The following is a 19,356-nucleotide window of genomic DNA, read 5'->3' on the forward strand; positions in this document are numbered from 1 at the left end:
AAGTGTGTCTAATAAGATTCACTTTATACTTAGGATTGCCAAAGCAATCCTGCAAAGGATGAGCTAATTTGGAAGACTTACACTTAATGATTTCAAAACTTATCAGAAAGCTACTTACCGACAGTGTAGAACTGTCATTAGAATAGATGTACAGATCAATGGAACAGAATTAAGACTCCAGAAACAAGCCTTGACATATTTGGTCATTTGATTTTTGACAAAGGTGCCAAGGCAATTCAATGAGAAATGATAGTATTTTCAACAAGTGGTGCTGGGACAACTGAATATCCACATATAACAATATGAATTTAGACTCTTAACTCTTACTATAAACAAAAATTTAAAAAACATTAAAAGGAATTGTAGTCCTAAATGTAAGATCTAAAAATACAAAATGTTTAGGAGAAAATATTTGTGAATTGAGCTAGCTAAAGATTGTTGGGCATGATATTAAAAGCATGATTAAAACAAAAGCATGATTAATAAAATGAAAAAATTTAGCTAATTCAATTTTGTTTAAATAATTGCTGTGCTTTAAATAACATTATTAAGAAAACAAACCAAAAAAAAAAAAAACAAGCCACAGATTTAGGGAAAATATTTGGAAATCATATCTGAAAAAAGATGTGTATTCAAAATACATAAACAATTCTTAAACTCTCTAATGAGGAGGCAAATATTCAAATTAAAAATTGGAGAAAGACATTTCTCCAAATAAGATATACAATTTAAATAGTTGTATCTCTAAGTAAATACATCAATATATATTCAGCACTTTGTCAAAAAGAAAATGCAAATCAAAACCACAATGAGAGAACATTTTGCACTCATTAGCATGGCTGTAATCAGAAAGACAGAAAATAAAAATTGTTGGTGAAAACCTGGAGAAACTGCAACCCTCATGTATATATCAACAACCTCTGGTATGCCGATGATACCACTCTAATGGCAGAAAGTGAAGAGGAACTAAGAGGCTCTTGATGAGGGTGAAAGAAGAGAGTGAAAAAGCTGGCTTGAAACTCAACATTCAAAAAACTAAGATCATGGATGACATTCAGTCCCATTACTTCATGGAAAATAGATGGGGAAACAATGGAAACAGTGACAGACTTTATTTTCTTGGACTCCAAAACACTGCACCCATGAAATTAAAAGACACTTGCTCCTTGAAAGAAGAGTTATGACAAACCTAGACAGTGTATTAAAAATCAGAGATTTCACTTTGTTGACAAAGGTCCATGTAGTCAAAGCTATGGTGCGTCCAGTAGTCATGTACAGATGTGAGAGTTGGATCATAAAGAAGGCTGAGAGGCGAAGAATTGATGCTTTTGAATTGTGGTTCTAGAGAACACTCTTGAGAGTCCCTTGCATTGCAAGATCAAACCAGTGAATCCTAAAGGAAATCAACCCTGAACATTCATTAGAAAGAAGGTTACTGAAGCACCAATACTTTGGGCACCTGACAGGAAGAACCAACTCATTGGAAAAGATTCTGATGCTGGTAAAGAATGAAGCAGGAGAAGGGGACAGCTGAGGATGAGATGGTTAGATAGCATCACCAACTCAATGGACATGAATTTGAGCAAACTGTGAGATAGTGGATGACAGAAAAGTCTGGTTTGTTGCAGTCTAGAGTATGACACAACTTAGTGACTGAACAACAATTGTTGGAGGGATTGCAACCTAGTGCAGTCACTGCAGAAAATTTTTGGCAATTTCATTAAAAGTTACACACACAGTTACCATCAGTTCAGTTCAGTCTCTCAGTCGTATCTGAGTTTTTGCGACCCCATGGACTGCAGCACTCCAGACTTCCCTGTCCATCTCCAACTCCCAGAGTCTACTCAAACTCATGTCCATCAGGTCGGTGATGCCATCCAACCATCTCATCCTCTGTCGTCCTCTTCTCCTCCTGCCCTCAATCTTGCCCAGCCTCAGGGTCTTTTCCAATGAGTCAGTTGTTCACATCAGCTGGCCAAAGTATTGGAGTTTCAGCCTCAACATCAGTCCTTCCAATGAATATTCAGGACTGATTTCCTTTAGGAGTGACTGGTTTGATCTCCTTGCAGTCCAAGGGACTCTCAAGAATCTTCTCCAACACCACAGTTCGAAAGCATCAATTCTTCGGCACTCAGCTTTCTTTATAGTCCAACTCTTACAGTCCATATATGACTACTGGAAAAACCATAACTTTGACTAGACGAACCTTAGTTGGCAAAGTAACGTCTCTGCTTTTTAATATGCGGTCTAGGTTGATTATAGCTTTTCTTCCAAGTAGCAAGCATCTTTTAATTTCATGGCTAGAGTCACCATCTGCAGTGATTTTGGAGCCCCCCAAAATAAAGTCTCTCACTGTTTCCATTGTTTCCCAATCTCTTTGCCATGAAGTAATGAGACTGGATGCCATCATCTTAGTTTTCTGAATGTTGAGCTTTAAGCCAACTTTTTCATCTCCTCTTTTTCATCAAGGGGCTCTTTAGTTGTTCTTCACTTTCTGCCATAAGGGTGGTGTCACCTGCATATCCCAAATTATTGATATTTCTCCAAGCAATCTTGATTCCAGCTTGTGCTTCATCCAGCCCAGCATTTCACATGATGTACTCTACATATAATTTAAATAAGCAGGGTGACAATATACAGCCTTGGCGTACTCCTTTCCCAATTTGGAGCCAGTTACCATACCACTCAGCAATTCTACTCATAGGAATCTAACCAAAAGAAATCAAAACATATGTTCACTCAAAGAATTATATGTGACTATTTATAGCAGCATTATTCACAATAGCCTCAAACTGGAAACAGCTCAGTGTCCATCAACGGTAAATGGGTAAACAAAATGTGTGTGTGCTTAGTCGCTCAGTCGTATCCATCTCTTTGGCCTGCAGGCTCCTCTATCCATGGGGATTGTCCAGGCAAGAATACTCGAGTGGGTTGCCATGCCCTGCTCCAGGGAATATTCCCAACCCAGGGATTAAATCTAGGTCTCCTGCATTGCAGGCAGATTCTTTACCAGCTGAGCCACCAGGGAAGACCATTCCTAATAAAATGAGATACTATTTAAGCATAACAACAAACAAAATATTCATACCTAACACCACAGGGATGGACCTTATGAACATTATGCTACATAAAAGAAGTAATGTAAGAAAGACCACATATTATGTGGTTCCTTTTACATGAAATATTCAGAATAGGCAAATCTATATCGATAGAAAGCTAATTAATGGTTGCCTGGGGCTAGGGGTGGGAACTGGAAGTAACAGCATAACAGTGATGAGGGTGATGGCATCATTGTAAAAACTGAATTGTAATGATGGCGGAATAAACCTGTAAATTCACTGAAATTCACTGATTTGCATGCTTTGACCTGGTGAATTTTATGAAATATGAACTATACTTTAATAAATCTATTTTTTAAAAAGATTTCAGTAAGTTTTTATATATTCTTACCAACAATTACTTGATAAATTTGCTTTGGTGTCAAAATTAAGCTGCAATCATGTTTTTCATGGGGTGTGGATGGGTCTGATTTAAGTCCTTTAAGAACCTGTGAGAAATCACATTATTCTAAAATTAATTGTTCAATACTAGCAAAAGATATATTAAGAATTATCATGGTATAATCAAATGGGAAATATTGCACATGCCTTTCTTCTCAGAGACTTTGTCTCCTTGAATGCTATATTTCTGGTACATAGCAATTGGTTGTGTTTGATCCAACACTGTGCTGAAGATAACTCCTCTTCCATTTCCACTTCTGAGACAGTGGGTGATTTTAGACCAGATGCAGGATGCAATCCTATGTCTATGTCATTATATGAGTATATGCACTTCCTAGGGAAATCATAATAATAACTAATTGAGGCTGTCTTTTAGAAAATATATACATCAGTAAATTCAAATATTCCCCATAGTAGATGCTGTTACTGACCCACTGAGATCCACTGAAGCAGGCAAAAGCACTTTCCACATAAAACTGCCCTCTGTTAAGGGGACCCCATTCTCAAATACCTCCCCAAGAAAGTTACACCCACCCTACCATACCCAATGACAATTCACAGGCAATGACTGATATGGAGCACAAAAGTTCCTTTGACTCAAGGCAGGAACAACAACATGGTATAATTTACACTCAAGAGACTCCAGGCATCAGTCTGAGAGTAAATTTTATTTGAAACACATTATTTCTGAGCTCCCTCTCCTGCCCTATCCTGCTTCCTCACATTGTACACATTCCTCCCAAAAGAACATCCTCCCAAAATCACATGTGCTGGAATTCCTGTCTCAGAATCTGCTTCTAGGGAAGTCCATCTAAGACATTCCCAAATCAAAAGTAAAAAAGGAAATAAGTGCAGTTTAAGTAGTTCAATGTTTTGTTGCTTTCATACATGAAAACATCCTTTAAATCACGAAAAAGAACCTAAAGAAAAAAATTCTGGCTTTACAGGTACCATGATCTGTTGGTTTCATATTGTTTGAGAAAGTGAACTTTACCTGCGTGCTTCTTTCTGCAGGCGCACATTTCTTAAATATTTAATGTATTCTGCATAATATTTTTCATGAGATTTCTTTTCTATCTTTTCAAATTTAGTATATGCAAAATCAGGATCCACATAGTTATATCTTGGAATCTTTGTGAAAATCGTCCTACAATACGAGGAAGTCATGTTAATATTTATGTATATTGATACATGTGCATTGATTCAATCAGTATTTTTATTGAGTGCCTCCTATACCAGGAGGGCACAGATTGGTGAACAGGACTGTCCTGTCCTGATATTGTCCTCATATCCTATTACATATGGAGACATTATTTATTACATGTAGGATTAGAATGATGTCTAATTTTCTTCATAAACTAATGACAGAAAATCTCTAAGGTCATTGGGATGTAACACCACCTATTCTTGGGGTATTAGTCAAGGAGGTAATAATTTGGGCAGCTCCAGGTTACAGATGGAATTAGATCTGAATCTTATTAGTGTTTCCTAATAGTTAATTACTTTTAGATCACTGTATTCAAAACCAGAAAAAAAATTATATAGAAAGAATAAGGAATCCTTTTTTAAATTATGCTGCTTTCTTAATATCTCAGTTTATAAAGTAACCATCAGCAACAAACCTATAGAAAGAAAAAATCCAAAAAAGAACTACAAACTACTCAATATCTCATATTCACTCAACTGTGTTCACACTTTTACTTGGGCCTACCACGTATTTTCCATAAAAACAAGAAGTATATCCTTTGGCCTTAGGCTACCTCAGTCTTCAGCAAATATTATTAATTATTGAGATTCTCACTCTCAGTAATTAAATCATAAGTATAAACCTAGTAGTCTTACACAGTCAAATGAAATTTAATCTAATATTTCTTCCTGTTTTCAATAATTCCTCAGTGGTTACAGTAAGACTTTTTTAACGGAGTTAAACTCTTTAAGAGAGTGAAGCAATAAGAGAGAAATAAATGCTTTCCTACTCAAGGACTGTTGCTGTTCAGTCACTAAGTTCTGTCTGACTCTTTGCAACCCCATAAACTGCAGCATGCCAAGCTTCCCTGCCCTTCACTATCTCCTGGAAAGTGAAAGTTGCTCAGTGGTGTCCGACTCTGTGACCTGGACTATACAGTCCATGGAATTCTCCAAGCCAGAATACTGGAGTGGGTAGCTGTTCCCTTCTCCAGGGGATCTTTCCAATCTAGGGATCGAACCCAGGTCTGCTGAATCGTGGGCACATTCTTTACCGTCTGAGTCACCAGGGAAGCCCAATAATACTGGAGTTGGTAGCCTTTCTCTTCTCCAGTGGATCTTCCCAACCCAGGGATCAAACCCAGGCCTCCCACTTTGCAGGTGGATTCTTTACCAGCTGAGCCACCAAGGAAGCCCACTATCTCCTGGAGTTTGCTCAAATTCATGCTCACTGAATTGGTGATGACATCCAACCATCTCATTCTCTGCTGCCCCCTTCTCCTGTCCTCAATTTTCCCCAGCATCAGGGTTTTTTCCAATGAGCTGGCTCGTCATATCAGGTGGCTACAGTATTGGAGCTTCAGCTTCAGCATCAGTCCTCCCATTGAATACTCAGGGTTGATTTCCTTTAGGATTGACTGGTTTGATCTCCTTGCAGTCCAAGGGACTCTTAAGAGTCTTCTCCAACACTACAATTTCAAAGCATCAATTCTTTGGCGCTCAGCTTTCTTTATGGTCCAGCTCTCACAGTCATATATGACTACTGGAAAAACCACAGCTTTGACTATATGGACCTTTGTTGGCAAAGTGATATCTCTGATTTTTAATACACTGTCTAGGGTTTGTCATAGCTTTCCTTCCAAGGAGCAAATATCTTTTAATTTCATGGCTGCAGTCACCATCTTCAGTGATGCTGGAGCCCAAGAAAATAAAGTCTATCACTGTTTCCATTGTTTCCCCATCTATTTGCCATGAAGTGATAGAACTGGATGCCATGATCTTTGTGTTTTGAATGTTGAGTTTCAAGCCAGCTTTTTTACTCTCCTGCTTCACCCTCATCAAGAGGCTCTTTAGTTCCTCTTTGTTTTCTGCCATTAGAGTGGTACCATCTTCATATCTGAGGTTGTTGATATTTCTCCAAGGATAGTTGTTGATATATTTAAGTCTCCCTTCAGGCTCTGGGATCTTGAACTACCTTTGTACATGTTAGTCGCTCAGTCATGTCCAACTCTTTGCGACCCCACAGACTGTAGACTTCCAGGCTCCTCTGTCCATGGAATTCTCCAGGCAAGAATACTGGAGTGGGTTGCCATGCCCTTCTCCAGGGGGGTCTTCCTAACCCAGGGATCAAACCCAGGTCTCCTGCATTGCAGGTAGATTCTTTACCTTTAGAATCTAGAAATAATTCCTATATCTGAAGTCCCTATGTCTGTAGCAAGAAGAAAAGGCAGGACTTAGAAGTAAGTAGGAGAGTAGGTGCCTGAAGTGACAAATGCTGGTGACTAACATATCTAAATGCTTATGAGATCCTTAAAGAACAAACTTTAAGAAATACCTCTGAATCTTTGAGTAGGTGATTTTTTAAAGTGTGCAAAGTACAGGCAAAAAAAAATTACTATGTAAATAAGACATTTTCCCTCATTCATTAAAGAAATCTTTACTATTTCTAGTGCCTATTATAACACACTATTCTAAACACAAGATATATACTGCATTAAATAAAACTAGACAAAGTTCTTACCTTATTTTCTTCTCAAAAATTGAAAAGGTAAAATGCATTAAAAAATAAAATAGCAATTATAATTACCACGTTAATACACTGTAAAATGTCATTATTTGAATTTTCACTACTAATTGCTAGCCAGAAAATAACTAAATTTTGTATTTCTGTTAGTATGGAAATGAGTAAATTGAGAGGAAAAAATATAATTATGGCCATGGGATAAATATAAAATGTTTAGGTTAGCCTTCCTCAAAAAAAAAAAAAACTTGGCATTTTAGATCATCTGATTAATATTGCCTTACCAATAAAATATTAATGTTACATTAACATACTATATCTGTATATAGATATATTTATATAAGCATTGGAAATAATTGAAAATAATACATTTAAAAATAATATTTCCACAGCTATCTTTGCAGTGTTTTCCTTTTCTTATACTGTATAATTGTTTAAAGTGGAGTCTGCATAATCATGCTTGTGTGTTTTATAGTACTTGCCAACTACAAAAAGAGAGATAAAAACTGATATGGATGGAATTTGTAAAATAAAATCTTAAAATAGACTATATATTAATAAAAACTTAAAATTTTGCAATTGTGGATAATAAAACAATCATGGCATAAAAAATCAAATTGTATTTTAAGAAAATAACTGTAAAAGTAAGTGAGTTTAAAGATTCACCAAAGGTAAAGAGACAAGTAAAGAATGTTATGGGGCATGATCAAGTTTAGATAGTTGTTTGGTAATATACAAGCATGCAGAAAAGAAATCCAGTTTGTCCTCAAATGTATAAAAACCATTCCTGAGCTAATGGCTAAAATAAAGATGTCAGGGTGACTGAGTTTATTCTCACTAAGCATTGACAAGATAGTAATTCCTTTCAAGTTTCAATAAATTTAAGTTAAGGTTTACTATCACTTATAATTCTTATAACCAGTGAGATTTTAGTTCATTTTTGGAAAAGCTGTTGGAAATGTGACTTTGAGGAGATTGAACAAAGATGATGCTAAGGATGAAGACAATAATGACAATGAAGACGAGAACAACTGATTTATCACAGTTTAAATTTTTTAATCTTAGATAAATTCAAGCTCTCAGCCATAATTAATGAACATGACTATTCTGAGGACTGTATACATTTTCAAACATGATTATTTCTATTATTTGTCTCTACTTGTCAACAGCCTATTTTAAGAACTACTGGGTAAACCATTCACAAATCCTGGCAAGTACACATTAGAGATGAAAAGTTAGATGAAGGAAATACAGTAGCATTCCACAACAACTCCTCCAGAGTAAAAAAAATATATATATATTGAAAATAAAAAATTTACTACTCTTATTATTACCATCACTAATTTATTACAGCAGGATCTGATAAGATCTCTGCATGTCATGCTGGTTATTGTGTCTTATGAAATTTCAGGTTTTTAATATAGCACATTACCTGAAATTTTTATGGTCTTCTCCAGACCGGATACTTGCAGCTCGGTCGTTGGGAAAGGCTATCAGTGCACCCTTTATTAACTCTTTCTTTATCTTATGATTGTGAATGTGTGTCATGGTTGACTGAAGCATCGCAACAGGTGCATGGTTCTTGTACTGCACCAAGTCTTTCACCACAAACTGTCCCGTAGGATTACTGACCAAAGGGGATAGACCTGTTAGAGAATTGAATATTAAGTTTAAACATGGTTTTTTTTGAACTTTTATGAATTAACAATTACACTAGAGTGCTGCTTCCAACTTAAAACTAAATCCCTAAGCAAATTCAGAAAATACAAATAATCAATGGATCTACATAAAACAATTTAGCAAAATAATGTATGCATAAGTGATAAAAATGCATGCAAAAAAACTAAAACCTGATAACTTGAAGGACTGGGTTGTCCCACATGAAACTGAAATTTTTATAACGAGAACTGAGTATCAGCAATTTCATATGGTTCAATGTATAAGAGATAACTGAGAATTAGTTGAAACAGTAGCAATCAGAAAATCCATGGAATGGTCAAAATGGTTTATATTATAGACTCAAAAAAGTAAAAGAATAAAATATTAACATATTTAATAAATTTTATATACCACCAAACCAGTGCTAGTCAAAGTGAGATCTTCAAAATGGCAGCATCAGCATCTGCTGGAAATTCAAATATTTGGGCTTCAACAAAGATCTGCTTAATAATCAATGATGGGATGTAAGACAGTGACATATTTTTACAGGCCCAGATGCATGCAAAAGTTTAGAAGCATTAGATTAGATCACATTTGATATACACAGTTAAACATTAATGTGTTAAGATAATCCTAGAGTAACCAAAAATAAACTAATAATTGATAAGCGCCCCTAATAGCATACCAGGATTAACTTTCATCACAACTTTCTTGGTGGAAGGCTTGCAGACACTATTAAAATATAAATATATCTGATGGAAAGGCTTCAGTGATGAAGACTGCAAATTTTCATCTGCCACTGAGCCAATAATCTCTATAAATTGCTTCACTTTAAAGACTCCAACTTGATGTGGAATGAATGAACATGTCACATTCTGAAAATAGAAGAAAAGTGATCAATAATCTCTATAAATTGCTTCACTTTAAAGACTCCAACTTGATGTGGAATGAATGAACATGTCACATTCTGAAAATAGAAGAAAAGTGATCAATTGCTATAGGCTGAATATTTTGGGCTTCCCTTGTGACTCAGCAGGTAAAGAACCTGCCTGCAATGCAGGAGACTTGGGTTCGATTCCTAGGTAATATTTGTGAACCCCTAAAACTCATGTTTTGGTTTTTTTTTTTTGTTTTGCCATTTCATACAACATACATGATCTTAGTTCCACAACCAGGGACTGAACTCATGTCCTGAAGTGGAAGTAAGGAGTCTTAACCACTGAACCAACAGGGAAGTTCTGAAATTCTTCTGTTAAATTCTAATGCTTTATAAGATAGAATTAGGCGATCGAAGCCTGAATAGGATTAGTGCCTTTATAAAAGAGGGTCCACAGAGCTCCTGAAGCCTTCCACCATGTGAGGATATCAGAAGAAGTCTGTGCCCAGGAAGAGGGCCCACACCTGACCATGCGAGCACTCCAATCTGGGATTTCCAACCTCCAGAACAGTTAGAAATAAGTTTCAGTTGCTTATAAACTGTGCAGTCTATGGTATATTCTTATAGCAGCTGAAATGGATTAAGAAAACAGAAAACTGTTAGGATTAAATAAAAAGAAAATAAAAAACGTTGCTTACAAAATTTTAAGGCAAGCTAGTTTATTGATGGTGAAATTAAAGTCTTTAGAAACATCATATACAGCTCTGACAAATCTTTAAGATACACATTATTAGAAAACTATCTAAGAAAAAAATTAAGATTAGTGGTACTGAAATACTTCCAGAATGGCAGAATAAGGGCCTCCAAAAAGTTACTCCTTCACAAACAGAAAGAGAACACTGGGAAAATTGTCAAAATTAACTTCTCAGCAATTTGAGAATTACCTAAAATATTGCACAATGAACACTTCAAAAGTTGAATGAATCAGGCTACAAAGTTTAGCCTCATTCGCCACATTCACTTGATCTCTTGCCAATCAACTACCACTTCTTCAAGCATCTTGAAAACTTTTTGCAGGGAAAACACTTCCACAACCAGCAGGAGGCAGAAAATGCTTTCCAAGAGTTCGTCAAATTTCATAGCATGGATTTTTATGCTACAGGAATAAACAAACTTATTTCTCATTGGCAAAATGTGTTGATCATAATGGTTTCTATTTTGATTTATAAAGATGTATTTCTGCCTAGTTATAATGATTTAAAATTCATGGTCTGAAACCACAGTTACTTTTGTACCAACCTAATAAATAGAAACTGTCCCTGAGGAAACTCAACTGTTAGAGTTATAAAACAAAGACAGTAAGTCAACTATTATAAATATGTTCAAAAGACTGAAGAAAAACATGTCTAAAAACTTAAAGGCAGTATGAGAACATCTCACGAAATAGAGCATATCAATTTAGAAATTGTTTAAAAGAACAAATAAAGAGAATGCAGGAAACTCATAAATATGTGGAAATTAAATAATACACTTCTAAGTAACCAATAGGTCAAAGAAGAAATTTCAAGAGAAATTAGAGAAAACTTTGAGATAAAGAAAAACTAAAACTCAACATACCAAAACTTATGGGATGCAGCAAAAGCAGTGATTAGAAGTAAATTTATAGCAGTAAGCACCAATATTAAAAAAAGATAAAGGCCTTTCATCAGTAACCTAACCTCCATCTTAGGAAATAGAAAAAAGAAGAACAAAAGGAAGTAAACAAAACAAACAAAAGGAAAGGAATAACCATGAAACAGAGAACAGAAAGCAATAGAGAAAATCAACAAACCTGAAACTATGTCCTTTAATGATTAACGATATTGAAAAAAACTTGAGCTAGACTCACCAAGCCAAAATCAACAACAGCAAAAACTCAATTTCTTAAAATCAGGAGTAAAAGAGAGTATATCACTACCACTCTATATCAATAAAAATGAGTATGACAGAAAAATAAAACAATAAATAATCACATGCCAACCAATTAGATAAGCTAGATGACATGGACAAATCCTAAGACACAAACTTCTGAACATGGTTCTAGAAGAAGCAGAATATCTGAATAGCCATAGGATAACTAGAGATTGAAACAGAAATCTGAAAACTTCTGACAAAGAGAAGTCCAGAATCCGATGGATTTGATGGTGACTTTTACTGGACATTTAAAGAAGAATGAGCACCAATTCTTCACAAAGTATTCCAAAAATTAAAGATAACACTTTCTCTTTCCATGATACCAGTTTCACTGTAATGTAAAAAGGCATTCAAGAAAACTACAGACTAATGTCCTTTATGAATATATGTGCAAAACTCTACCAAATACTATCAAATAATTCAAATTCAAATAATTCAAATTCAAATTCAGTAACACACACAAAGGATCAATCACCATGTCCAACTATGTACAACTCCTTTGCCATAAAACATCACATATTTGGTCTTGAGAACAATTTTTTGAATAGGACTTCCAAAGCACAGGCAACAAAAGTGAAAAATAGACAAGACTGCATCAAACTAAAAAGCTTTTGCACAGCAAAAGAAACAGTCCACATAGTAAAGAGACATCCTATAGAGGGAAAAAAATACTTGTGAACCATATATGTGATAAAGGGTTAATATGGAAAATATATAAGGAACACTTACAAATCAAAAGCAAATTAATAACCTGGTTAAAAAATGGGCAGAGCACTTGAATACATATTTCTCCAAAGAAGACATATGAATGGCAAAAGGTATATGAGACGGTGCTCAACATCACTAATCATTAGGGAAATACAAATCAAAACCTCAATGAGCTATTACATCCCACCTGTTGAAATGGTCATTTATCAAAAAAAAATCAGATAACAAAGGTTGCTGAGGTTATGAAGAAAAAGGAACCTTTTTTGGTGTTTGCTGTTGGTGGGGATGTAAACTGATATAGCAATTAGACAGCAATTAGGGAAAATAGTATGAGGACATGTCAAAAAAATTAGAAATAGAACTACCATATGATCCAGGAATCCCCCTTTTAAGTATATAGCCAAAGGAAATGAAATCAGTATCTCCAAGAAAAATCTGCATTCCCATGTTCATTGCAGCATTATTTGCAATAGTCAAGAATCAAAAACACCTCAATGTTCATCAACGAATGAATAAAGAAGATATAGTACACACACAGTGGAATGTCGTTCAGCCTTAAAAAAGAAGGAAATACTGCCATTCCTGACAATATGGATGAACTCGAAGAACATTAATCTGAATGAAACGAGCCACACACAGAAAAACAAATATTACATGAATTTTACATGTGAAATATATGTGAGTTAAAAATAGTCAAATTCTTGGAAGGACCGAGTAGAATGGTGGCTACCTGGGGCAGGGGAGAGGGATGGGGATGGATATAGGGAGATGTTGGTCAATAGAGTACAAAGTTTCAGTTGTTTAAGATGAGTAAATTCTGGAGATCTAATGTACAGCATGATGACTATAGTGAACAATACTATATTGTATACCTACAGCTTATGAAGAGGGTAAATCTTACAGTTCTCACCATAAAAACAAGATGTAAAAATGTGAGGTGATGAATATGTTAATTAGATTAACTGTGCTGATCATTTCACAATGTACACATTTATCAAAACAATTGTGCACCTTGCATGTATGCATGCTGCTGCTGCTGAGTCGCTTCAGTCGTGTCTGACTCTGTGCGACCCCATAGACGGCAGCCCACCAGGCTCCCCCGTCCCTGGGATTCTCCAGACAAGAACACTGGAGTGGGTTGCCATTTCCTTCTCCAATGCATGAAAGTGAAAAGTGAAAGTGAAGTCGCTCAGTCATGTCCGACCCCCAGCGACCCCATGGACCGCAGCCTACCAGGCTCCTCCATCCATGGGATTTTCCAGGCAAGAGTACTGGAGTGGGGTGCCATTGCCTTCTTCCGTATGCATGCTAAGTCACTTTAGTTGTCTCTGCGACTCTTCGGACTGTAGCCCACCAGGCTCCTCTGTCCATGGGGATTCTGCAGGCAAGAATACTGGAGCGGGTTGCCATGCCCTCCTCCAGGGGATCTTCCCAACTCATGTGCACCTTAGTCCTATTTGTCAATTATACCTCAATAAAGCTGAGGACAAATAAAGAACATTGAGCATAAAACTGGGGATGTGTGGGGCAATTATAAACTGTATATTTACTGCTATATCCCTCAGAGCACCTTGATCTGTATTCAAAGTTTTAAAGTTCCCCCTTTGTTTTATTACACTTCGTTTCTATAGTAAAAACTACATACATAAGAAAACATATCCATATAAAAACTTCCATATGAATGTTTATAGCAGCATTCTTCACAACCGCCAAAAGGTAGAAACAATTCAAATGGCCATCAACTGATGAATGGATAAACAAAAGGTAGTATAGCCATACCATGGGATATGATTTGGCCATAAAAAGCAATGGGGTACTGATACTTCAACACTGATGAATCTTGAAGATATGCTAAATCAAAGAAAACAGAAACAAGTGTACATACTATATGACTATATTTATATGACATGTCAAGAACAGGGAAAATTTATAGGGATAGAAGAGATTCGTGGTTACCAGGGGCTGAGGAATGGGAAGCAGGGGGAGTGATCACTAAAGGACATTGTGTTTCTCTTTGGGGTGATGCTAACATTGTGAAATTAGACAGTGCTAATAGTCACGCAATTCTGTGACTACACTAATTACCACTGAATTGTATACTTAAGTGTGTAAATTTTATGGTATGGAATGATGCTTCAATAAAGTTGGTATTAAAGGAAAATAATAATCTTACCATACTTCCAAATACTTAGAGGCTATTTGACCAGCCTGTGGAAGTCATAGTTCTCCAGTGTCCCCTACACTTCTTACATTCATTTTTTATTAATTTGAAACTTATAACTGCTCAAGAAATCTAGAAATGTAGAGGGCTAAACATTATGTTAGGAAATTAACTATCAGGTATGGGATTTTTTGAGTTTGAAAATTTTATATAGCATAGGGAGTTCCCAGGAGCCCCACTCAATGTGAAATTTCCAAATTGATTTCAAAGGTGTACAAAAGTATATATTCCTTTTTATGCCCAGAAGATTATATGCTGACAAAATTTAAGTGGCAAATATACTTCAGGTCTGTCTTGCATTACAGAAATTAAAAACCTATGTGAACAGAAAAAAATTCATGTAATATGAAAGAAAAGACCCTTTATTACACTCTCTTTAAATGTTCCTTTCTCAACAGTGATTATCTCTTCACCCACATATTTATCAACTGTCACCCATGTATCTTCTCTAAACACTCAGATATGCCCTCTTCACTCAAACTGAATCAATATTTTCATATGGCATCCACTTAAATTGTTGGCCATCCTACATATTTTCTCAATATAACCATTAGGGACAGCCCATCCCTAATCAACTGTAACTAACTTTATTCCTGCCATAAACTAAAAGCCTTCCCGGGTGGCTGTGCTTTGCTGGAGCAGCTGTGAGGAGATAGCCCATGTGCAAGGGCAGAGGAGAAGCCCCAGCAAGATGGCGGAGGGGCGAATTTGCATTTAGAATCAAACCCCATTCCTGCCAGAGACACTCAGAGGGCTGAAACAGACCTTGTGTGCACCAGGACCCGGGGACCCCACAGAGACTGAGACAGAACTCTGAGCGTCTCCTGTGGAGGTGTGGGTCAGTAGTAGACTGCCGGAGGGGCGGGGGCTCTGGGTGCAGCAGACCTGGGTATGGCATAAGCCCTCTTCGAGGAGGTCGCCATTAACCCCACCATAGAGCTGCCAGAACTTACAGAGGACTGGGAAATAGACACCTGGAGGGCACAAACAGAAGCTTCTGTGCACCAGGACCCAGAGAAAGGAGCAGTGACCCCACAAGACACTGACCTAGACTTGCCCGTGAGTGTCCAGGAGTCTCCAGTGGAGGCGTGGATCAGTGATGGCCTGTCGCAGGGTTGGGGGCACTGAGTGTCGCAGTGCATGCATGGGATCTTTGAAGGAGGTCGCCATTGTCTTCATTACCTCCACCGTAATTTGACCCCAGGTAAATAACAAGGAGGGAACACAGCCCCACCCATCAACAGAAAATTGGATTAAAGATTTACTGAGCATGGCCCCGCCCACCAGAACAAGACCCAGTGTCCCCCTCAGTCAGTCTCTCCCATCAGGAAGCTTCCATAAACCTCTTATCCTTCTCCATCAGAGGGCAGACAGACTGAAAACCACAATCGCAGACAACTAGCCAATCTAATCACATGGACCACAGCCTTGTCTAACTCAATGAAACTATGAGCCATGCCATGTAGGGCCACCCAAGACAGACAGGTCATGGTGGAAGTTCTGAGAAAATGTGGTCCACTGGAGAAAGGAATGGCAAACCACTTTAGTATTCTTCCCTTGAGAACCCCATGAGCAGTATGAAAAGGCAAAAAGATAGGACACTGATGAACTCCCCAGGTTGCTAGGTGCCCAATATGCTGCTGGAGATCAGTGGAGAAATAACTCCAGAAAGAATGAAGGGACCAAGCCGAAGCAAAAACAACACCCAGTTGTGGATGTGACTGGTGACAGAAGCAAGGTCTGAAGCTGTGAAGAGCAATATTGCATAGGAACCTGGAATGTTAGGTCCATGAATGAAGGCAAATTGGAAGTGGTCAAACAGGAGATGGCAAGAGTGAATGTTGACATTTTAGAAAACAGTGAACTAAAATGGGCTGGAATGGGTGAATTTAATTCAGATGACCATTATATCTACTACCGTGGGCAGGAATCCCTTAGAAGAATGGAGTAGCCATCATAGTCAACAAAAGACTCTGAAATGCAGTACTTGGATGCAATCCCAAAAATGACATAATGATCTCTGTTCATCTCCAAGGCAAACCATTCAATATCAAGGTAATCCAAGTCTATACCCTGATCACTAATGCTGAAGAAGCTGAAGTTGAATGGTTCTATGAAGACCTACAAGACCTTCTAGAACTAACACCCAAAAAAGATGTCCTTTTCATTATAGGGGACTGGAATGCAAAAGTAAGAAGTCAAGAAACAACTGGAGTAACAGGCAAATTTGGCCTTGGAGTACGGAAAGAAGCAGGGCAAAGGCTAATAGAGTTTTGCCAAGAGAACGCTCTGGTCACAGCAAACACCCTCTTCCAACAACACAGGAGAAGACTCTACACATGGACATCACCAGATGGTCAACACTGAAATCAGATTGATCATATTCTTTGCAGCCAAAGATGGAGAAGCTCTATACAGTCAGCAAAAACAAGACTGGGAGCTGATTGTGGCTCAGATCATGAACTCCTTATTGCCAAATTCAGATTTAAATTGAAGAAAGTAGGGAAAACTACTAGACCATTCAGGTATGACCTAAATCAAATCCCTTACGATTATACAGTGGAAGTCAGAAATAGATTTAAAGGACTAAATCTGATAAAGTGCCTGATGATCTATGGACAGAGATTCGTGACACTGTACAGGAGACAGGGATCAAGACCATCCCCAAGAAAAAGAAATGCAAAAAAGCAAAATGGCTGTCTGAGGAGGCCTTATAAATAGCTGTGAAAAGAAGAGAAGCCAAAAGCAAAGAAGAAAAGGCAAGATATACCCATTTGAATGCAGAGATCCAAAGAATAGCAAGGAGAGATAAGCAAGCCTTCCTCAGAAATCAATGCAAAGAAATACAGGAAAACAATAGAATGGGAAAGAGTAAAGATTTCTTCGGAAAAATTAGAGATACCAAGTGAAAATTTCATGCAAAGATGGGCTCAATAAAGAACAGAAATGGTATGGACCTAACAGAACCAGAAGATGTTAAGGAGAGGTGGCAAGAATACAGAAAGAAACTATCCAAAAAAGATCTTCACGACCCAGATAATCACGATGGTGTGATCACTCACCTAGAGCCAGACATCCTGGAATGCGAAGTTAAATGGGCCTTAGGAAGCATCACTATGAACAAAGCTAGTGGAGGTGATGGAATTCCAATTGAGCTATTTCAAATCCTAAAAGATGATGCTGTGAAAGTGCTGCACTCAATATGCCAGCAAATTTGGAAAATCTAGCAGTGGCCACAGGACTGAAAAAGGTCAGTTTTCATTCCAATCCCAAAGGAAGGAAATGCCAAAGAATGCTCAAACTACCGCACAATTGCACTCATCTCACACGCTAGTAAAGTAATGCTCAAAATTCTCCAAGCCAGGCTTCAACAATATGCGAACTGTGAACTTCCAGATATTCAAGATGGTTTTCAAAAAAGCAGAGGAACCAGAGATCAAATTGCCAACCTCCACTGGATCATCAAAAAAGCAAGAGAGTTCCATAAAAACATCTATTTCTGCTTTATTGACTATGCCAAAGCCTTTGACTGTATGGATCACCACAAACTGCGGAAAATTCTGAAAGAGATGGAATACCAGACCACCTGACCTGCCTCTTGAGAAATCTGTATGCAGGTCATGAAGCAACAGTTAGAACTGGACATGGAACAACAGACTGGTTCCAAATAGGAAAAGGAGTATGTCAAGGCTGTATATTGTCACCCTGCTTATTTAACTTATATGCAGAGTACATCATGAGAAATGCTTGGCTATATGAAGTACAAGCTGGAATCAAGATTGCCAGGAGAAATCTCAATAACCTCATATATGCAGATGACACCACCCTTATGGCAAAAAGTGAAGAAGAACTAGAGAGACTCTTGATGCAAGTCAAAGAGGAGAGTGAAAAAGTTGGCTTAAAGCTCAACATTCAGAAAACTAAGATCATGGCATCTGGCCCCATCACTTCATGGCAAACAGATGGGGAAACAGTGGCAGACTTTATTTTGGGGGGCTCCAAATTCACTGCAGATGGTAACTGCAGCCATGAAATTAAAAGACGCTTACTCCTTGGAAGAAAAGTGATGACCAACCTAGGCAGCATATTAAAAGGCAGAGACATTACTTTGCCAACAAAAGTCCATCTAGTCAAGGCTATAGTTTTTCCAGTAGTCATGTATGGATGTGAGAGCTGGACTATAAAGAATGCTGAGTGCAGAAGAATGGATGCTTTTGAACTGTGGTGTTGGAGAAGATTCTTGAGAGTCCCTTGGACTGCAAGGAGATCCAACCAGTCCATCCTAAAGGAAATCAATCCTGAATATTCACTGGAAGGACTGATGTTAAAGCTGAAACTCCAATACTTTGGCCACCTGATGTGAAGAGCTAACTCATTTGAAAAGACCCTGATGCTGGGAGAGATTGAGGGCAGGAGGAGAAGGATATGGCAGAGGATTTGATGGTTGGATGGCATCACCGACTCGATGGTCATGGGTTTGGGTGAACTCCAGGAGCTGGTGATGGACAGGAAGGCCTGGTGTCCTGCAGTCCATGGGGTCACAAAGAGTCAGACACAACTGAGTGATTGAACTGAACTGAACTGAACTGAACAGGTGGTGCTAGTGGTAAGGAACATGACTGCCAATGCAGGAGACATAAGAGATGCAGGTTCAACACCTGGGTTGGGAAGATCCCCTGGATAAGGTCATGGCAACCCACTCTAGCATTCTTGCCTGGAGAATTCCATGGAC

The 19,356-nt window shown here is 37.7% G+C and overlaps 1 protein-coding gene across 1 annotated transcript in view; it reads right to left on the reverse strand.

Moving 5' to 3' along the window:
- The window catches only part of LOC133052282 (cilia- and flagella-associated protein 47-like), a 53,099-nt gene that overhangs the window by 9,704 nt on the left and 24,039 nt on the right, over positions 1-19,356 (reverse strand). Inside the window, exons 9-13 of the mRNA XM_061137085.1 lie at positions 9,551-9,740; positions 8,639-8,852; positions 4,495-4,647; positions 3,648-3,834; positions 3,451-3,547 (exon numbers count right to left, since the gene is read on the reverse strand). Of these exons, the coding sequence (XP_060993068.1) occupies positions 3,451-3,547; positions 3,648-3,834; positions 4,495-4,647; positions 8,639-8,852; positions 9,551-9,740 (841 nt within the window). The remainder of the gene's footprint in view (positions 1-3,450; positions 3,548-3,647; positions 3,835-4,494; positions 4,648-8,638; positions 8,853-9,550; positions 9,741-19,356) is intronic.

The sequence above is a fragment of the Dama dama genome, chromosome X (genome assembly GCF_033118175.1).
Source record: "Dama dama isolate Ldn47 chromosome X, ASM3311817v1, whole genome shotgun sequence".
NCBI classification, from domain to species: domain Eukaryota; kingdom Metazoa; phylum Chordata; class Mammalia; order Artiodactyla; family Cervidae; genus Dama; species Dama dama.